Genomic DNA, 21,000 nt, shown 5'->3' with positions numbered 1-21,000 from the left:
AAGTCTCACAAGTCCCCCGGGCAGCCGTCAGGTGTGTGCTGCGTCTGGCCGCAGGAGATGCAAGAGCGCAGTTGCTAATTAATCCAAGTCGGTTTATAGCAAATGCAAATGGTGACATGAGCGACAAAGTGCCATGGTGCAGGCGAAAGGCAGGCCTGCAGGAGTGCGTCCCGGACCTCCCCAGGCGCGCACCTGGCCTGCGCCCTCCGCTCCGGGGAAGGCGGAGGGAAGGCGCGCTCCAGCCCGAGGCAGCTGCGCTCCCGCGAGGGGCCGTGCCGCCCGCGGGGTCCCGTCCCCGAGCCCGGCGCGCCACCTGCGCCGCAGCGCCGAGCGGCGCTCCCGGCTCGCTCCCAGGGGCAGCCCCCCGCCGCCGAAACATGCCGGTGTCCAGGCAACGGCGGCGTCACTTCCTGCGGCGCCGCCCCTCGCTCCGCAGCCTTCGGGCCGCGGCTCCGTTCCGGGACTCGGCCGTTTCGGCGGTCGCGACACGTGGCGCAGCGGGGTGGTCCCGCTGGCGGCATGGCCGCGGCGGCCGAGGCCGGAGGCGGCAGCAGCAGCCGCCACGAGAAGAGCCTGGGGCTGCTGACCACCAAGTTCGTGTCGCTGCTGCAGGAGGCCAAGGACGGCGTGCTAGACCTCAAAGCGGTGCGAGGGCGGTACGAGGGCGGTGCGGGGCGGCGGCGACATGGCGGCGGCATTGCCCGCCGCGGGGGATCTGCTCCCGCGGCCCCTCCGGGCCTCGCCGGCTTCCAAAGCCGGACCGGGGACGCGCTCCCTCCCTTCCGGGGACCCGCTCCCTCCCTTCCTTCTTCCTCCTTCCTCTTTCTTCCCGTCCCTCCTTTTCCACCGGTGGCGGGTCTTGCTCCGGCCGCTGATGGGCTGCGGCTGCCAGGTGTGGGCTGTCAGGCGGTGCGACCGGATTAAACGCCACTCCAGCTCCTTTTTAAGAGCATAAAGTGTAGCTCCACATGGGGGGTGGTGTGATGGTCTGTTTGTTGCCATCCTCCTGCCTTGTCCTGTGCTCTGACTCAGGGTACGGGCCGTTATTTAAACCTGCTAGTCACTCGTCTCTCTCGATGCCTTTTTAGCAGGGGAAAGCGCTGTTGACGAGCAGATCATCGCTTTTGCAGTGCTTTTATTTCTATATAAAACCGATGGACAGTTGTCGGGGCAGGTGGCAGCTCCTTGTTACCCGCTACTCGAGCCGTGAGCCGCTGCGTCGCGGCACTGTTGGGAGCGCTTCCGCAGTGAAGCCGTAAATCGAGCTCACTGCGCTAGTTCCTCAGTGCTAGGCTGTTAGTGTCGCAGGAAGGACCCTTGGCAGGGTGTGCGGCTCGCAGCTGCCTGCTGCCGCGCTCATCAAGGGGCTGAGGCTGTACGTGGGCCCTCCGCGTGTCGCGGTGTGTAGCTTGCCGTGCAAAAATGCCCTTTGCCTGGCTTGTTGAGGGCCGTCCTTCTGCCGAGGAGTTAGAAGTGCAGTAAGAATTTGGCTTGGTGCTCTGGTTGCTTGGATTCCTTTCTGGAAGACTGATCCTATTCGTTCATTGCTCATTGTGAGCTGAAGGAGGTGAATCGTGCTCTTGGAGGGGTTTTTTATGCATCCTTGTTGAGGTAGAAAACTCTTCTGTGATGCTGTTGTAGGTAGTGCAACTTCAGAAGGAACAGGGAGGACACTGGTAGGATGTTTATTTCTCCTTTAGTTACACTGTGGTCTGGACAAATTGATTAACCTCTTGGTGTTTAATTGCTACTTTCTTTAATTAGAACTCAGCTGTTCACGTCTCTGGGATTGTTGTGCAGTTTAATGTCTGTCATGTGCTGTGAGATGTTCCAGGTCAGTTTGAGAAGCAAAATATACTCCATTTAGAAAACTTCAGGCCAGAAAACTTAGCTTATTTGAATAATGAAGTTGAGCCACATAGAGGGATGGGAAGATGTTTCTCGTTCTTTTATAAGTGAGGAAGGCATCCACTCAGAGGGAATGGGAGGGTTTACAGCCAGAAAAAAGTAAGTGGGCATTGCAAAAAGGTGTAGATATTTTGCTCCAGACATGTATTAAACTGGCTTGTGAGTTACAGGATACCCTTTGTTGGAAGTAAATGATAACTCAAGTACATCATTGGTACTTTTGATAAACAGCGAGTCAGAACGTAATTTCTGTAACCAGTATTTCTCATCAGTAAGCCACACATCTAAGGAGAAATGAAAACCAGAATGCACATCATGTCTGTGTGCTCAGGGAACTGAAGAACCGGGGCAGTCCTGAAAGCGAACAGAGCATTCCAAGGAGTGATTCATATGGTGAACATCTTCAGATGTTTCCCTAGCAGCAGATTTTGACAGTTGATGTCGTGCTGCTTCTGAGTGTTTCTGTAATAAAACCAGCGGTGTGCACAGTGAAGGAAACACGATTTGGAGGCATAATTGGATTTATTAATTGAGAATGAAAAGCTGTTCTGTAGGACATTTCCTGGTGACTTTTTGAGACATTATATTTAAGCAGTCTGTAAGAGGGTACTCTAGGAAATGTGTGCTGACCCATCACGAAGCAGTAGCGATGTATCATCCTGTGTGTGAGCACTGCTCCTCACTTCAGGAGCAGGGAGCATTGCGAGTTCTGAACTGTTTCTGCAAGTAAATGCTTTAGCACTGGAGTCTTCTCTGCTAACATCTGACAACTTGTGAAAATTATTTGAGGGTTTTTTCTCTTGGAGTTTGGATTCAACGGTGCTCACCTGAAAAGCAAAGGGCTCTTCTCCAGTAATTGTGTAACTGCCCCTGAAAAGTCCTGCACGAACAAATCTAGGTGTGGAAATAAGTGTAAAACATTAAGGGATAAGGTAGGAGGGAAAGAAGATAAAGTTCATACATGCAGCAACTCATGAATTGTAAGGAAGAAAAAGAGCAAGGTGAATGAAAAAGAGCTAAGTCACCCGAAATGACTCTCTGAACATGGTGTATATTTCTCTTCAGTTGCTTTTGCCTTGATTTCTTGAATGGGCTCAATTTCTAGCAGAATGCTGTCTCTGCTACAGCCAAGGTTAAACAGAGTAGTTTCTGATCAGATGCTCTAAACTGTACCTGTTTGATAGTAGCTTTAGAAATGTATTGTGTTGCTCTTGCCCTGTTGCACAGGAAAAGCATCTATTAAATATTGCATTCCTTTACCCTTTATGGTGCAGGGATAGTGCTTTTACATACAGGGTGCCAAGCATGCTGCCCAGTTTAAAACACCCAACAAACTGCTGACAGTTGTGGGGAGGAGATGTTGTCATCTGCTGCAGGCATAGTCCGGAAGGTACTTTTGACACATGGAGAGCAAGCTGGCATTGCTGACCCTCCTGCTTTGTTAAGCTTCTCAGTAATGACTCTGCCACACCGCTCTGACAAATTCCTCTGCTCTTCAGCGCGCACACAGAGAATGTGCAGCCAACACTTCCCTCTGCCTTTTGTCAGCTCCCAGGGAGGAAAGGAATTCTGTGAGAGTGCACCCGAACTTAATTGCCCTTTTTCTGTTCTACTTCTGGGCAGGTTTGTGTGTGTGCTTCTATGTGCAGCTGAAGGTATGCTGAACAGTGCATTTTCTCTGTGCCAGAAATTGCATGACCTGAGTGCAACACACTTAAGTATTGTTCTTCCAGTTGCAAACCCGTATGTATGTGAGACACTCATACAGTGTGTGTTTGGAACATGTACTTAAAATACAAGGACATACTGGAGGGAATTACTAGAGTGCAGCAGCTCTACATGAAAGAAGATTGTTATGAAGGGAATGTGGAAGCTATGTCCAGTCGTGTTGGCAGGGCTGTTGTGGTACTGCCTCTTTCTTGCCTTTTACTGCATCTGTTTCAACCATTGACATAGCCTGAGAAACGATGAGTTCTAAAAGTATTTTTGACACCAGAGGATTTGTCTGTGGAGGCTCTTCTAATTAGTGAGGTCATTAAGTGTGTGGTTTGTGTGAAGGAACTGAATGCTTGACCTTAATTTCTGAGCCATGTGTCTATCACAATATATATATGATAACAGCTGGAGTGTCAAGGAGGAACATTTCAATAGGTTTTTAAAATATCTATGAACACCTTAAACATTTGAGAAGATACTTAGGTTATGACTAGCACCAAAAAGCTAATGAATGTCTGGATTAAACTTCCTAGACTGGCTCCAGTTTCACTTAGATGGAATTCTTAATCTACGGAGTTGGACTTTAACTGTGATTCAGTTATCCAGAGGACTGGTTGTACTGAATACATGTCACTGTACATTTTCTGAGTCCCTAACCTGGGGTTCTGGAGCCTGATTTGCAGCAGTGGTGAATCTCCACTAGTGGTGTCAGTGGGAGCAATGCTGTGTCATATGAGATGCATTAACATTTAGAGTACTGAGATGGCTCTAGATTTGAAACATCTGAAGTTGGGTACTCAAAATTAGTGACTTTTTAAGTCTTAAACTTCAGTATCATAGCAACAAATTCATATACATTGATATCTTTTACCACCAGCCCAGTTTGAAAATGAATTGCGGTTAATAAATTAGCAGCATTTATGTATTGTACAGAGAGCCCTTTTGGGAGATCTCACAAGGTAATGAAATCTGCCTTCAGAACAGCCCCCATCTTTAAGACCATGAGTGATAGGTGAAACCTAGACCCATACCTAGGGCAGTGTGGGGAAAAAGAGCAGAGAGTTGTGTAGCAGCTGCCTGTTCATTGCAACAAGTGACAGAGCTTGTAAAAAAAGACTGTGAAATGTACGGAGCGTTGATTAAACATTGCACCATCACTTTTGTCACCTCTTAGATTTTGAAGGCTTCTCTCGAGTATGTAGGTACATATATCTGCAGCAAACCCAGCAGGTTAAGACAGCAGGCACGTACCTACTGGTACAAGTGATTGTAGAGCCTGTTTCCTTGGAGAGAACCAAAGTGTACACAATAGTTGTGTTTGTATGTGGTTTGTTGGATAGGAAAGGATTTTAACAGACTGCCACAGAAGACCATACTAAAGATGGGTGTTGATAATACTAATGGTAAAACCACTGTTTAGTAGGTATTTCACTGTAGAGGAGAAAGAGCAGTGTTTATACTTCATGGCTGAAAGAGGGAGGAGGATTTCATCTCCTTCCTTTATTTTTTTTTAATTTTAATTTTGCTTCTAGCAAAAAAACATTAAAACTGTATTACTGAGTTGTAGTGATTAACTTTCTAGTCGTCATTTCTTTGGAAGATTAGTGACTTTGTGGTTCAGAAAACACTGTAAAAGGTGCTTTATAGACTTTGCTAGGAAATGGATTTGGGTTTCCATCCCATTTGTGTTTCTCTCAGGTTGTATACTTTACATAGATTACTTTACTAAAAGCATTAATTTAATAGATTGTTGGACAAAAGGAAATAAATCCTTATGTTCCTATAGTGGGAATTAATTGGCTTTACATACTAGTTTGGATTTGGGGTGCAAAAGTCTTTGTCAGCTGTCCTTTTTATTTTTCCTCTTTTTTTCCCCCTTTTCTTCTCTTTAACACACATAATGCCTTGCAATCATTCTACCTGAGTACAGAGTCATTACAGAGTCAGACTGTCCTTCGTTTTCTCTCCTTTTGCCTCATATTCTTTGAACTTGAGCTGCTTTACAGCCTCCAAATTGCTGAGGGTGTGGAAGGCCCAACCAGCATGAATTTGCTTGTTTTATCTTAAGTCTTTGCAGCAGGCACTTAAAAGTCACCTTGAAGTTATAGCATTGAAGCAGACTGCTTCCTGTGCCTGACACTGCGTTGTGCTGAGTGATGAGGAGTGACATTGCAGACACACACACAACCCATAGCTAGCTGTCAGGGCAAAGTGATGATGTGACAGTGGTGAGCATCCCTGTGAGCTGCATCAGGGCCTGAGGGCTAGGAAACTGCTCTTGGTACTCAGTGTAACAGACTGAGTGGGCCAGGTACTCTGGGTGGATTCCTGCAATGGACAATGCTGGCCTGAAGTCTTGCAGCTCTCCTTCGGTCACTTTGCTCGGATTAAACTGTGCTGGGATACAAAACGACAGGGCTGTACTTTGACAAAGACTGCAGTACCTTGAGCATCAACAGGAGGAGTGGCCAAGCGTATCACTGGCTTCAGAAGCTTGCTCCACTGCAGGACATTGCTCTCTGCCTTTCCTGCTCTTTCCCACCTTCCAAAAAGAGCCCGGCAAGCTCTGTGCAGTTGAACAAGGCATGCTCGGAAGGTATTTAGAGCAGTCTCTGCAGCATGTGTGAACTCTGTGAGGAGGGGAGGCCTGCTGGCCTTCAGAGAGATGACTCCTTTCGGCATGCTTTGTAGCTGCAGGTGTGAACTTTTGAACTGATGACTGAGTGTCTGGGTCTGGAAGAGCTAAAGCTTCTCCCTCCAGGATGACATTAACTGGCATATTGGCAGGGGATGTCTTAACTGACTTCTGCCCTCAGTGTGCAAGTTGCTGATACTCATGTTCTCTTGGCAGGCTGCCGATACCCTGGCTGTGAGGCAAAAGAGAAGGATCTATGATATCACCAATGTTTTGGAGGGGATAGATCTCATCGAGAAGAAGTCAAAAAACAGCATTCAGTGGAAGTAAGCCATGTCCATTCTTCACATTTTCATATGCTCAGGAGCAACAGAAGTTGCCTCTTTGAACTTCTTCTGACTAGATATTACACAGTGTAATTAATGTTACACTCATCAATGAGCATTTTAGAATTACAGTAAAGCTGCAAAATGAACTTGATTTGTCTTCCTTTTGGCTTGCATCTGTGATAAATAGAATTAAATCTAAAGCACAGCGGAGAGGAGAGAAGAGAAGCTTTCAGAAAAAGTCATAGTGCTACTTTATAATTAGCACTTGTAGTTGAAAAATTTGTTCTAGATGAATTTGGGAAAGGACATGCTGTCTTTGTCTCCTTACCCTCCTGTGCACTGTTCCTCTTTTCTTTTGGGTCACTAAAGGCAAAAGCTCAAGTTAAGAGTTAGAAGGAAAAAGGGGTTGCAGACCGCTCCAATGCAGGGGAAAAAACCTACATTCCAAAAGAAAATACATTTTGGTAGGGAGGAGATCTGAATTTTAAGAATTCCTTTTGTTGTTAAAAGTGATAGGAGGATAAAAACTTACTGCCTTCACATTCAGCAGTATTAGTAGATTTTTAAAGCATTGAAAATAGTGTGAAGTTATCTGCATTTGCTTTAGATTTTCACTTGTAGTTTAATGAACCCTTGTACCTTTTTAAGAGGAGTAGGTGCTGGTTGCAATACAAAAGAAGTCATAGACAGACTGAGGTATCTGGAAGCTGAAATTGAAGATCTAGAGCTAAAAGAAAAAGAACTGGATCAGCAGAAACTATGGCTTCAGCAAAGTATCAAGAATGTCATGGATGACTCTACAAACCACCAATATCCTTTTAAATTAATTGTGTGTATCTTGGAAATAGATTTAAAGCAGGAGTTAAAGTGCAGCTAGTGGATAAAACACAATATAGTCCATTTTGTTTGTTCCAAAGCCATGATTACACTTCTGAGTAACAGTGACACATTTATAACTCAGACTCAGTGTGGACTAATCGTTTTTTAAAGGGGAACAAATGCCAATTTAATGGGGCTTTAAGAAAAGTGTTCCTTGACATAAACTACGTTTTCATATGTCACCCATGAAGATATCTGCAGCTGCTTCAATGGTAAGTTGCTTCTAGGCTATGTTTCTTCAAGTGAGGGATTTCCTGATCTTCATTTTGAAAACCAGCTTGCTAACTAACTTCTTTTTTTTCTCTGCAAGTATTTTGAATGTAGAAATACTCAGTAGTGATCAGTGTTAAGTAGATGTCTCTCACGTGTTCATGACTAGCAAGTTTTGGTGTTTTGTAGTTGTAGTCACAGATTGTACAGAATGGAATCTCTGCTGGTTTTGCAGTACTAGTTTCAAATGTGGTTTCTTTGTATTCATACTTGGCAGCAGCTTGCCTCAGACTGTTAATGGAGCCAGGGGTAAGATATGTTGGTCCAACCCATCAGAAAGACCAGAAGGGTCCAAATTTCATAACATTTTCTGGAGGCATCTGTGGCCAGAGGGAGCTCCTAATGGCAGTATATATGAATGGAGTCAGCTGAAGTTCAAAGATGGAGCACTGAGACTACATTGTAAAAAATCCTTTTGTTCAGGTTTGAAGAAACTGCCAAGAATTGCAGGCAGAAGTTTCTTCCCTTGATAGCCCCTCCTGTTCCTGAGGTACACAAGGGAAGATTGTTGTTTAGGCTCTTGCAGCACTCAGGATCATCTCTTCTTTGCCACAAGGAAGCTTGGGTTTGGTTTGGAATAAAGACTATAGATGACTATAGATACACTATGATGTTTGACTAAGCTGAACTCTGACTAAAGAGAATTAGTAATTACAAGATGTAAAGGGCCTTGTACACCAGTCACATAGTACCTCATGTCTCTGTCTCTTAGGAGGCAGAGAGAAGGATTATTCCAAGTATGGACAAAGGGGTAGGTGAATGACCTGCAGTATAAGGCAAGTTGTGCCAGTGCTGTAGATGTAATTGTGATCTCCTGACTTTAACCAATGTATTTTAGTGCACGGAGTAAGTCCTGGGTGAGTATGAAAGCCAGCTGTTACAGCCCAGCTGATGTGCTGCAGGAGCTGTGAGCTTAGACACTTAGTAAGTGCTGACATTGAAGATGATCCTTTTTCTGGTAAATCTCTGTATTACCACCATTCTTCAAAACTATAGTCAGTTGGGCCAGAGAGCTGTTTTAGCTGAAAAAAACACTTGTTAAATCATTTTCACCTTGCATTAACCTATAGAACTAGGGGTCTGGGACAGTAACAGACAGTTAAAGAAAGTGGTAAACCTGGTACTGCTCTGAGAAAAGATTACTGCAACTGAGTATTGGAATTCTGTGAATTATGATGTGTGGTATACTTGGATCTTGCAGAGACTGTGCAAGCCCCATCACAAGTTTATTTATGCCATAATGATGCAGTGTTTTAAGTGACCTTAGAGAATTCCTGTATCATTTGAGAAAAAGATATGTACACTGAACACTTTCTTTAAAATTGCTATTTAACCAGGAGACACACTTCTAGCAATTCAAGCACCTTGTGGCACACAGTTAGAAGTACCTATACCTGAAATGGTATGTACTGGTTTCTTGTTTGCCTAAGTGTTGTAGAGGGACAGTGGGAAAGGAGAGCTACATTAGAGTGGAGGATTTATCTCTGTGTGTAAGAAATTAAAATCAAGATGGTTTCAAGGAGAGGCTGGGTGGGGAAAAAGTAGGGTCTGTTCACCTGAATAGACCAATGGCAACTCTTACTCTCTGTTAAAAACAAGATGTAACAGTGGGTTTCTTTGCCCTCTCTTCTCCCTTGCTTTTAAATATTTAAACTTTTCAAATTAGGCCTAATTGTCACAAATTTCCTTGAGAACTTACTAGCAGCGACTTTCACATGTCAGATTTCTGCTTTGTATTTTAAACCAAGATCTCTTGTGTAAACAACTTTTTTATTTAATCACAGGTTTAGTTTAGATTTAGTCTCATGGTACTAGACTGGATGGAGAAAGGGACTGCAGTCTTGCTTTAGCCAAAGGCTTAAATGGATGAGATTAAAGAGGCGGCCAAATTTCTTACCTCTGACCATTTTCAGTTTGTTGCCTTTTGTTTGATTGGTTGTTGGTGGGTGGTTGTTGGTGGTTTGTTGCAGTGCCCCTTCTTAAAAAGGGTTTCCATAGTTGGGAGAGAGGACTGCATGAACGCGATACTTTTGTAGAAGGTTGAAATTCATCTGAAAAGTTTGACAAGCTAATTTTAGTGAGACTTAAGCACAGTCTAGTATCCTAAGAGCATCCAAAAAGAGAACCATGGAGCTCATCAGTGATACTGCCTTTTTCTGGCTCTAGTGAAGTCAGTTCAGGCAATGATGAGGTTCCTTGTGCGACCAAAGTTAGCAACTGTGATGTTGGGTTTGGGGATTTTTGGCTTTTTCACTCAAGGACTAAACCAACTGATCTTAGTCTTCATCACAGAGTTCAGACTGGATGTTTTTGCTTTGGTTCCCCTTACTTGAGGCTCCTTTCCTGCTTTTCTCTTCCTGATTTTGTCTAGAACATGCTTGCTGAAAACCTATTTGTTCAGTTAGTCACTGTGGAATCAGCAGTACCATTGAGACTGTGCTAGAGGAAGCCAGCCCTAGCTGTAAAGCATTGCTTAAGTAACTTCCCAAAAGAAGGCAAATGAGCTAAGAAATTTTCTGTTGACACATGAGTGTGTTTACTCAGTCTAGATGAGACATCCATCTGTTTCAGGACACTTGGTCCCAACTGAAAGTCCACTGAAATGAAAGAAATGTGCAGAGATCCTTGTTCATCGTTGTGGAGATGTAGCCCTGCTGCAGGTCTCGTGTAACCTGCATTCAGGATTTAGTTCAGCACTCTGAAGAGTTGTGTATTTGTGTTCCCTGTGTGTTCTGGTCAGTAAATACATTACAGGTTTGTAATCTGGTGTGAGGTTTTTCATTGGATCACATCTATTAGTTTTAAAGCTTTTGTTTATTTGGTGTAAGCTCTTCCAGTGCTCTGACTAGAAGGGCACTGTACCTTCTGTCTCAGTTTGAGAACCAGTTTTCAAACATCTTTGTTGCTTTCTTTTGGAAATAACTCTGTGCATTCCTGTTGCATTTTGTGAAGTCCACAGGGAATGGTAACCTTGACGGTATACCACCTTTACAGGGGCAGAATGGACAGAAGAAATACCAAATCAATCTTAAAAGTAGTTCAGGACCTATCCATGTGCTGCTTATAAATAAGGAATCAAGCTCCTCCAAGCCCATGGTGTTTCCAGTTCCTCCACCTGATGACCTTGCACAGCCCTCATCTCAACCTGCAGCTGCAGCAACTCCCCTTAAACCTGCACCAGCTCCGCAGAGTCCACCAGAAACACATGATCTGAACCAAGGACAAGAGTTACCACAAACATCAGATGCAGACACACCATCAGGTGGGTCCAGGGTTTTTCCTGCTCCAGATGGGTGGGAGAAGAGAGTAACTGGAGAGAAAGAAGAAACTGTTAGAAAAGGTGGTAAAGGAAAGATGGAAGAATTTGCATAGTATAGCAGCTGTCCGTGAAGAAGCTACCTCTGGGGCTTACTAACAGCTTTCAAGTTACAAAGGAGCCTCTTTTCTCTTCTGATTGATGAAACAACAGATTTCTTCCCTCATAGCTTAATGTCTTATACCAAACAGGTGGTGGCTTGTTGCTGTTAACTATTCTGAGGTGCTTCTCCAGAATGCAGGCTGGGAGGGAACTGCCAGCCTCCAAGGGAGGATATGATTTGAACATGTGCCTTTTAGTGAGACAGACTATAGAGGCACTGGTTCCAGCTGTTGTGTCACAAGGTCACTTACCTTCTTCCACATAGCCGCAGCAAGAGACTGCCTAAATAGCAAAGTTGGGTTTTTTTCATAGTAGCAGTAGGGTAGTAACAGGGAAAGATTTAAGAAAATGCTGTCAGTGTTAGACTGCACTTCTAGGGGCTCCTGATTGAATTGTGCCTGTGACTTTGGGAGGTGAGACTCCTCTCACCTCATCCCAGACACTGACCATGTTCTCCTCAAAAGACAAAGCTGAATGCAGGTGTTTTGTGTTCACCTTTACCACAGCAGGCTCTTTCTGTTTTTGCAGAGGGCTGTGTGCAGCAGAGCAGTACCACCTCAGCAGCTCCTTACTCCAGCCTTCCAGAGCCTGCGCTCTACCCCAGCCTTGCAGGGGATGTTGCCCAAGATACATCTAGCTCCAGTGACTACCAGGGCTTGCTGCCTCTGGATGTTAACTGTATTCTCAAGCCAAACTCATTCGACATAGCCAAGATGGAGGAGCCCACAGGTAGGAAGCAGTAGTTACTGTTCAGAAGTTTTTATGAGTTCCCCAAGCCCTCCTTTGCCATAACGCTTGTGTGGCACAGCAGGCCTGTCTTCTCCATGAAGCCACTGAGCCACTTCCAAGTAGCAAACTCCTTTAGAGCAAAATACCTTTCTCTGCCACCAAATCAGCCTCACATTGTCCATGGCTCTAGGTTTACAAGGGGTCAGTGGGTGAAATGTATCGGGAAACCCCAGGAGACGCAGGTTGATCTACGTTATATATACACGATTTGTTAACTCTGCAGCAGCTGGTCTGTGGTCTGCACTTCAGTGCTCTCCTGAGGCTGTGTGGACACAAACATGGACACATAACTCTGTCTTTCACAGGAAACATCAGTGGGGATATCATTGATGAACTCATGTCTTCTGACGGTGAGTATCTGACCTCTTGCCTAATAATCACAAGTAGCAGCGTGGGTTTTGCGTGAACCACACTCTTGGCAGGTGTCTGTTAAATCTGATGCCAAGGGCTAGTATGAAACTAATTCCTTACCATGCACTTGCCTCCATCTTTGTCATTCCTATCTTTGCTCCCTTTTTCATTCCCTGCAAGTTTTATTTAACAGTCAAAATGTGAAAGCTTTAATCCATCCTTACATGCATAACCCAGCGGCCCTAAATTCAGGAACAAATAAAGAACAGGCTGATGAGTGAAGTGCTGCCTTGGGCAGGGTGGGGAGAAAATAAGCCTGTTTAATTCTACTTTGCCTCAAGCTTCCTGCAGGAGCTTTGAGTAAACGTTACAGAACTCTGAAATGCAGACTGGTACATGGCCAGCCATGCTACACTGACACAACAGAAATGTCACCTATTTTTGCTCTTGCAGTTCAAGGGCCATATAATACAGAACTAAACCACAGCCAGTAAGTTGGTATATTCCCTGCCACACTGCTGTGTCACTGAGGTGCCAGGTAAAGAGGTGAATTCAGCTGGTATTATTATTTTTGCTTTCTAACCATGCTGCTATGAGCAGCCTGTGCTAATATCTGCCTTTCAAGCAGACACCCTCAGGGCTTATCCAGCAAGAACCACATAGTTAAGAGCCCTAAGAGAGGCATGACAGTGGATGTGGGTGTGCCAGCATATGGCTACAATGGAAAGAACTGCCACGTTCAGAACAGAGGCAGCATGCTCAGCTCAGCTGCACTAGGTGAGGGTTCCTGAGGTGCAGCAGGAGAGCTGAGGCTGCTTTTCTTGCATTCCTCCCACAAAGGCAGCTTCAGGTCCATGCTTGAAAGGCAGTGCCCAGAGAAACTGCTAGCCTCCATTTTTAATCTGTAGGGATAATAACATTTTCCTTACTTTAAATGGTAACTATTTGAAGGCTGATACATGTGATACTGCAACAAGACAAAGAAATTACATACCATGTCTTTCTCATGGAAGTTTCAGGAGCTCCTTTGCTATGGAAGGACAGATTCAGTTTCTATTCCACAGCTGTCACTCCAGCAAATTCTCTTTGTATTATTGAGGAAAAAAAATGCAGACAGAGCAATTACTGTCTTCATGTGAAAGCAACACAGGTATCCCCAGCAGGATCCTAGCATGCTTGTCGAGACTCTAAATGACTAAGACTAACCCTGATGCTGGTGGCAGCGAACATCATGAATTGTGAGATAGGGCTTGATATTACACAAGTGTCTTAATTTAAACTAAACTCTTCCTGCTTTACAGTTTTCCCTCTCTTACGACTCTCTCCTACTCCTGGAGATGACTACAACTTTAACCTGGATGATAATGAAGGAGTCTGTGATCTCTTTGATGTGCAGATACTAAATTATTAGATACTGTGTCAACCAGACTACTTATCTACCTCTAACTGTAACATTCTAGACTTCTTCATAACCTAAGTATTTGAATAATGAATGTATAACTTCTTAGTTCACTGGCTCTGGGAGTCTATTTCCTTTTGCTTCCTTTACTTCACAAAACAGATTCAACAACCAGATAAAAAGGGCTTCTATGAAAAATTCTGGCATGTTTTTTTTTTCCACCAGAGTGTTGTCTGTGTAAACCAGTTATTTGGAGTGTTCTTAAGTAAGAAAAGTGAAAATGCTTTATAGCCTTCTGATCATTTCTTTAAAAAATGATTAGGCTGCTTTTTCAGTTAACAGCATTTTCTTTGAAGCTTTACTGCCAAGAAGCTTTCTGATATTTTAAACCTTTCAATCAGTTTTGAAGTTTTCACTGCCAAGCTGAAGAGTGAAGGGTATCATTTCCAGTTACTATAAGTTGTTTCAGTGAACCAATTTTGTGAAGTGCCTTCTGTTTTAGCACTTTAAGTTTCTCACACTGACTTCTGACATTCCACTTTCCTAGAAGATAGGAAAGGTCTGTTTTAGTTTGTATTAAAGTGTGCCAATACTTGTATATTAACAAGATTTTTTTAAATAAAACTGTACAAAGCAAGTCATCAGTGTTTGTGATTTTCATTTCTTACAAACTCTCCACGGTCCGTTGTGCATTACAGCTGAGATAGCAGGCTTGTGGCAGCATCTACGTTTGCTGGTTCATCTTCCAGATTTGTGGAAGCCTAAAAAGAGAGGAGTTTTAGTTTAAAGTAGAAAGCAGGATCTTTTTCTCTGCTTGGGGGAAAAAACTGCAAACCAAACACTAATAAATACCTGTTGCCTGAAAGATTAGTGTGCCTTTATGTATTAGTTTTGGGTATTTGGGGTATTTGTGACGGATTACAGAATTGACTAAGATTGCCAGATAAGCAGCTAATAGTTTATGATGCAGGAGAAAAAGCATCATGCCAATAATGTAACATACAGGCTCAGCTTTCGGGCCAGAGTGCTCTGAACAATACTCGTTCAGCTTTGGAGTGATTATATTCAGCACTCTGGCACATAGAGCCAGAGTAGGAGTACTGCTATAGTCCAGACTCCGTGCTGCATGCAAACAAAACCAGCAGGAGGCTTTGCACAGCCTCATCCTGCTGGCAACACTGTTACCTGTGTTTCAGTTTCCCCTCAGCCTCTTCTTCAGCTATTTGGCACTTGTTTTGTTGCTCTCAGCTGTACAAAAACTTGATCACCCCAGGCACAATAAAGAACACTCCACTTGTGTGCATTTTTCCTAACTCCCTCCCTCTACTTCACCCAACAGCCAAGATGGTTTCATCCCTACCTTATCCCAGCCCTCTGCTCTCTCGCTCCCCCAAACCATGCTGGGAGCATCAGTCAGCATAAAGAGCCACATGCTAGATGCACAAGGCTGCATGTAGCCCTCTTTAATAGGCAAAGGAAGACAAGCAAAACAATCTCTTGAACCCAAAGTGCTACAGGTAAGAGCGCTAGTGCAGCAACTGCCACTTCAGAGGTTGATGCTTCTGATGAAGGAATGTGAAGACTTAAGACTCAGGAAAAGCAGCAGAGCTGTTGGGTTCAAATCACTTCTAGGTGCAACAGGCAGAGAACAGCAAGGTTCATCCTTTCAGTGTATTCACACTGAAGCTCACCTCAAGGGGCTGGAATACGCTTTTAAAAGGAAGCCATCTAGAACATAATTTACCAATGTTTTGGAAGCATGCTCTGGATTGACTGGCCACCCTTTCCTTTCTAGTAGTTACACAGCACCTGAGCATGCTAACCAGCTGGCACAGCACTGCCAGCCAGCTGAACTTCCTAAAGCTGGGCTTAGAGCTTTCAAGCATCACTGCTTGCAGTCAGAGAGCGAAAACAGTGCTCTGAGTGTGCAGGTTCATTTCATCTCCCTCAGAGCTGCAAAAAACAAGTTACCTTCTGACTCTTCTGGGGCTCTGCTGCAGTGCTCTTCGATAGGTGTTGTACTTCCTTCTGAACTTCGGCAAATGCTTTATTTATTGTGCTAACTTTCTCAGCGTTTCTAATGTTTATCTAGGAGGAAAAACAAACACAGACAATGGGATTTTAAAGATAAATTCCACTGGCATATGAAATGGCACCAGTTTTGTACAACTACTGCACGCCAGTATATGCATTGTTTCTAACATGACTTTTTAGTAGGTTTATGTATTAATTAAAACACGAGTTGTACACAACTAGGTGATGTAATAAATGAAAAATGAAAGCAGTTAAACTTGTTCTATTGGAAACAGAGCTCACAGTGACCCACAAACAGAACATGGAGGAAACAAAAACTAGTCTGTAGCCAGACCCTCCTGTACCACCCTCAGCAGCCCTTAGCTGGAGTGGAGCTCCAGGGAGGGAACCTTTCTTCATTTTTGTGGTAGGTTGACCCTGGCTGGATACCAAAGCTGTTCTACACTCCCCTTCTCAACTGAACAAAGGAGAGAAAATAAAATGAAAGCTCATGGGTCATGGGAAGGACAAGGGAGAGCATTCACCAAACACTCTCATAGGCAAAACAGACTCAATTTGGGGAAATCAGTTTAATTTACTGACAATCAAATCAGAGCAGGATAATAAAAAACAAAATCTTACAACACCTTCCTCCCACCCCTCCCTGCTTCCCAGGCTCAACTTCACTCTCCATTTCTCTACCTCCTGCCTCACCAGCAGCACAGGGCAACATGGTGGGGTTGCCATCACTTCATCACACATCTCCTCCTCATGGGGAGGACTCTTCCCCTGCTCCAGCATGGAGTCATTCCCATGGGGAACAGTTCTGCACAAAAACTAACATGAATCCTCCCCTCAGGCTACAGTTTCTCATGAATTTGCTCCAGAGTGGATCCTTTCTACAGGGTGTAGTCCTTCAGGACCAGATTGCTCCCCCATGTGAGGGGTCACAAGTCAGGCCAGGAAACCTGCTCCTATGTGACTTCCTCTCTTTCCACAGACCCACAAGTCCTGCTTGGAAACTACTCCAGCACAAGCTTCCCATAGGGTGAAGCCGCTCCAGCATGGAGTCGTCCACCATTAACCTCCCTAGGCTTTGGGGGCAGCCTTACTATGGTATTCACCATAGGCTGCAGGGGAATCTCTCTGCTTCAGTGCCAGGAGCACCTCCTTCCCTCCTGTTTCATTGACCCTGGTGTCTGCACAGTTGTTTCTCTCACATATTCTCACTCTCCTGACTGCTGTTGCCCAGACATTTTTTTCCTTCCTTCCTTAAATACTTCCTCACAGGGGCCCTACCACCACCACGGATGGACTTGGCCTCAGCCAATGGTGGGTCCATCTTAAAGCCAGCTAGCATTAGCTTTTTTGAACACAGGAGAAGCTTTTAGCAGCTTCTCACAACAGATTCGTTACTACCAGACCCTTGCCACACAAACCCAGTACAATTTGTACTGGATCCTGCCAGTCTTAATTTCTTGAAGTAGTTTGTCTTTCAAGATCACACCTTACATTCCAACTCTTTCATACTACAGATGTGGCCAACAATGTCACCCAGCTTTTCCTCTGCTATTTAAAGCAACTTGTATGGCAAGAGCAGACCACAATGGTCCCAGGACACTTCAGCCTCACTTGCAGCACATGTCTGCCTTCCCAACTTGGCAAAGATGCCTGCTTTTGAAGAGAAAGAGCTAAGACACGTGCTGTGCTCAGGAGACAGTTATCTGTGATAAAGGAGTAGGGTGAGGGCAACAGTGGCATAAACTCTTCTGCTGCTGCAGCAAAGGAAGATTCAGCTGATCTCAGTCCTAGTACCTGTTGCTTCTAAAGCACCACGTTTGGAACAGGACCATAGCCAGATAATGGCCTGTTACATCACAAAGTAATGAAATGCTCATGCATCTTCAGGAAACCCAGTTTCAGGATACCTGCAGCTGCTCCAAAGGTTACCCCTGCAATGCACCTCTCAGCAACTGACAGAAGCGGAAGCAAACACAGAGTGGTTACATGTATCTTGGCTTCCAAAGTAACTACAGAGCATGCAGACATAAACAAGAACTCCACTCATTCTGAATGACTAAGAGAACCAGCAGAAAAAAGGCAGTGGGAAGCTGGCAGAACAGGCCTGCTCAGATGAGCATTTCAGCTCACAGAGCTGGATGGTGACTTGAGAAACAGGGGCCCAGCATGTAGCTCAAATTAAAGTGGACCATGGGCAATGCCACTTACAGAGGTCCAGGCTTTTACCTCAGCTCTTTGATTTCAGTCTCACAGGGCTGCTGAAAGGATCCCATGGGTTCTGATAGGTGATAGTCGCAGCTACTCTGGAAGGACTCTTCCAGAGAAAGGCTCTACAGCTACCATATTTATATCAGAAGTTTAGTTATAAAGAGCTTTTATTTATTAAAGAATAAACCATATTTAAACAAATTTTCTGAGCATCCCCCTATGCTGATCAACAAGAAGTAAATCCTCAGAGGCTTAATAAATTAAATACAGCTTCAAACACAAGGAATAAAATTTTACTTCTAATAAGCTGCTGACTTCTCAAGAATATGTTTGTTTAAAACCTGTTCTCCCTTTATTATACAAAACCCTCCAGACAAAGTGGAGATGTGATGCCAGCCACATGAAATTGACTATTTTCAAAGTTTGCTGCCTTCCTGTCTGTCTACCAGATTAACCTGTCAAGTGGCTTGAGCATGCAGGAGAAAATTTGAAAGGGACTTTCTGCAGAGCTGCATTTAACTCTGCCTGCCCAGCAGACTGCAACTAAACCTAATGAGCAGAGTAAGCCACTACCTTTTTGCTTCTAGTATCAGATACCCTTTTAGAGGGACCAGCTGAACTCTGGGCTCACACAGCTCAGGCTGGAGGCAAGGTTTGAGAAGATAGCATATAATGACTTGTTACTACCAAGAGGAAAAGTCTTGCTTCAAGCACCCTCAATTCTCTTCCCTGGCATCGTGCCCAGACACACAACCTACGCGCCTCCCTCTCCTGGGGGCTGTGGTGCTCTCCAGGCATGAAAAAGCAAAGTATTCTTTTTGTTTGTTTTTTTTTTTTTTTACTTTTCCATTGAATCATTGTGTTAAAACAGCTCACAGAAGGGGCTGCAGCCCATCACAGCCCATCTAAGGTGCTACAACAGGGAAAACAAGAACTGAGAGTAAAACGTGTGGTAGTCCATGCTCCTACACCTGTTCACTGCACCTCACTGACACAGGTTTACTTTACAGCTGGGATGAAATAAACAGCTATTGGATCTGAAAAGGCCCCATCCTTTCTGGTTCTCTGCCCAAAAAGTGTTTCACTTTGCACTCATCCATAACTGAGTTTGTTCAACTAATCAACCCAGTACAAAAAAATGCAGAATGCTCTTTTAGTTGGTTTTGCCGCTGACCTAGCAAGCTGAACCACCTACTATGGGATGAGTTCCTGAGCCAGCATCAAGAAGACCTGTGGGCACGGAGCCTAAAGCCTGCTAATGGGTGTTGGGGTTGGAAACATGACAAGAAGAAGCAGGACTTCCCCCTGCAGCATTTGTGCTCAGTGGTTTGGATCAGGCCATTCTGTTAACCTATACCCTCAATTACACCATCAGTGACACTGCAAATGTTGTCTAGGAAACACAAACTCACTGCGCTACTGACGTTGTCTTTAACATCCCATTCCCCAGGACATGCTGACATGCTATCACACACTTCCTAAGTTCAAGGAGAATAGTTTGAAGTCTTTCGTGGCAGATGTCTGCAGCAGCTAGTCAAGCATCTTTATGCTTCTCTTTTTCATGACAATGACGTCCACTATAGAACTAATTTTCAGGTGGAAACTGTGTGCTCTGCAGTTCTGTACTCACAAGGATACTGTACAGAAACTAGCTCTATTTAAGTCTCTGAATCATAGAATGGTTTGGGTTGGAAGACATCTTTAGAAGTAATCTAGTCCAACCTCTCTGAAGACATCTCTGGGCCATCTTCAGCCACAGCAGGTTGCTGAGAGTTTCATCCACCCTAATTTAGAATGGTTTCAGGCATGAGACATCTACCACCTCCAGGCAACCTGTTCCAGTGTTTCACTACCCTCAACGTAAAAAAGTTCATTTTGTCTAGTGTAAATCTTCCCTTTTTTTGTTCTGTTGCAACAGGCCCTGCTAAAATCTTTCGTACAAGCCTCCTTTAAGCACGTAAAGGCCACAACAAGGTGTCCCCAGAACCTTCTCTTCTCCAGACAGAACAACCCCAGCTCTACTGGCCTGTCTTTGTAGAAGGTGCTCCACAACCCTGATAATTTTTGTGGCCCTCCTCTGGACCTCCATGTCCCTCTTCTGCTGAGGACGCCAGAGCGGGACACAGGACTCCAGGTGAGGTCTCACCAAAGAGCAGCGATAGAATCAGCTCCCTTGGCCTGCTAGCCACGCCGACTTTGACACAACCCATCCTGCGACTGGTTAAGTCGCTTCTTCCTACGGAAGAGGCTGCTTTCTGCGGACAAACGCCTCCTCCGCCCCGCAGAAGAGGCCTAAAGGCAGCGCCGGCCGGGCCCGGCTCGGCCCGGAGGCAATCCCACGGAAGCGGCCAGGCCCGCCAGGCCGAAGCCTCGGCCTGGGGCATTAAGGTGGACGCAGCAAGCCCGACGCCCTCTGGCACTCACCTGCTTCAGCCCAGAGGTGACGGGCCGCGCCTTGCCCTTGGTCTTGGCCTTGGCGGCACCGCTCCGGGCGATACGGAAGACGCAGGCCGCCTTGGCCGCCCGCGAACGGCTCTTCCCCATGGCGGCCACACTGTGCGGCCCCTGCCGATGGCGTCATACCCGCGCGCCAGGGAAGCCGCCAATCGTCATGGCCAGCACTGCCAGGGCGGTAGCGCCGAGATGCGCCGGCGGGGGGCGCTCGCACCCCACTGCCCTGTGTCTGTGCATGGGAAGGGGGACAGAAATGGGAGCTGGAATCGGGACAGCAAAGGGAATGAGAGCGCAAGCGGGAATGGGAATGGGAAAGGGAACAGGGTCTCGGTCCTGCTCCTGCTCCGACTGCTCCTGCCGCGCCTGCTCCTGCTCCGACTTTCCGCACTCAGCTTTCAGCGCCTGGCGCCCAGGGAAACGCCGCGGTGCCAAAGGCATGCTTGGCGGTGCCAAAGGCATGCCTGGCGGTGCCAAAGACATGCCTGGCAGTGGCCGAAACACCACGCATACGGGAAACAAGTTCGGAGCGGGCTGCGGGAAGCCCTCCTATGTCACGGGCCTCGCGTGTGGAACGTCCGTACCACCCGACCCTGCGCTATCTGTGGATGTG

The 21,000-nt window shown here is 45.5% G+C and overlaps 3 protein-coding genes across 11 annotated transcripts in view; 2 read left to right on the top strand and 1 right to left on the bottom strand.

Annotated features, from left to right (window-relative positions):
* Window positions 1–6,561, top strand: part of LRRCC1 (leucine rich repeat and coiled-coil centrosomal protein 1) — a 31,819-nt gene extending 25,258 nt beyond the window's left edge. For all 7 annotated transcript variants that reach the window (XR_010304861.1, XR_010304862.1, XR_010304860.1 and 4 more), the window contains one exon: window positions 6,476–6,561. The gene's annotated coding sequence lies outside the window, so the exon portion shown is untranslated. The remainder of the gene's footprint in view (window positions 1–6,475) is intronic.
* E2F5 (E2F transcription factor 5) lies at window positions 427–14,331 on the top strand. Its single transcript, XM_064154578.1, has 9 exons — window positions 427–645; window positions 6,476–6,585; window positions 7,237–7,398; window positions 7,636–7,679; window positions 9,075–9,139; window positions 10,732–10,999; window positions 11,684–11,884; window positions 12,250–12,294; window positions 13,597–14,331. The coding sequence occupies exons 1-9, from the start codon at window positions 520–522 to the stop codon at window positions 13,704–13,706; spliced, it is 1,131 nt and encodes a 376-aa protein (XP_064010648.1). The 5' UTR covers window positions 427–519; the 3' UTR covers window positions 13,707–14,331.
* Window positions 10,533–20,519, bottom strand: RBIS (ribosomal biogenesis factor). Of its 3 annotated transcripts, XR_010304863.1 has the most exons (5): window positions 20,361–20,519; window positions 15,666–15,782; window positions 14,363–14,455; window positions 13,290–13,379; window positions 10,533–11,047 (listed from the first exon to the last, which is right to left on the bottom strand). XR_010304863.1 is itself a non-coding variant. In XM_064154580.1 (4 exons), exons 1-3 carry the CDS (start codon window positions 20,478–20,480, stop codon window positions 14,387–14,389), a joined length of 306 nt encoding a protein of 101 aa, XP_064010650.1. In that variant the 5' UTR covers window positions 20,481–20,519; the 3' UTR covers window positions 13,178–13,379; window positions 14,363–14,386. The 3 variants fall into 3 exon arrangements, 2 of the variants coding, with proteins under 2 accessions (XP_064010650.1, XP_064010649.1); XM_064154580.1 differs by lacking the exon at window positions 10,533–11,047 and having other exon boundaries at window positions 13,178–13,379; XM_064154579.1 differs by lacking the exons at window positions 10,533–11,047; window positions 13,290–13,379 and having other exon boundaries at window positions 14,336–14,455.
* Between the last annotated feature and the right edge of the window lie 481 nt (window positions 20,520–21,000).

Source organism: Pogoniulus pusillus, chromosome 14 (assembly GCF_015220805.1).
Source record: "Pogoniulus pusillus isolate bPogPus1 chromosome 14, bPogPus1.pri, whole genome shotgun sequence".
Classification (NCBI taxonomy): domain Eukaryota; kingdom Metazoa; phylum Chordata; class Aves; order Piciformes; family Lybiidae; genus Pogoniulus; species Pogoniulus pusillus.
Note: the sequence above shows the minus strand (reverse complement) of the source record. Positions and strands in the feature narration are given on the sequence as shown.

Excerpts from the sequence above, each read along its gene's own strand:
- E2F5 (XM_064154578.1), top strand. The coding sequence starts at position 520 with ATGGCCGCGGCGGCCGAGGCCGGAGGCGGCAGCAGCAGCCGCCACGAG. Across the intron at positions 6,586-7,236 it reads AAAAACAGCATTCAGTGGAA|AGGAGTAGGTGCTGGTTGCA; the intron begins GTAAGCCATGTC and ends TACCTTTTTAAG. Across the intron at positions 11,000-11,683 it reads AGATGCAGACACACCATCAG|AGGGCTGTGTGCAGCAGAGC; the intron begins GTGGGTCCAGGG and ends CTGTTTTTGCAG.
- RBIS (XM_064154580.1), bottom strand. The coding sequence starts at position 20,480 with ATGGGGAAGAGCCGTTCGCGGGCGGCCAAGGCGGCCTGCGTCTTCCGT. Across the intron at positions 15,783-20,360 it reads TCACCTCTGGGCTGAAGCAG|ATAAACATTAGAAACGCTGA; the intron begins GTGAGTGCCAGA and ends TTTTCCTCCTAG. Across the intron at positions 14,456-15,665 it reads AGCCCCAGAAGAGTCAGAAG|GCTTCCACAAATCTGGAAGA; the intron begins GTAACTTGTTTT and ends CTCTCTTTTTAG.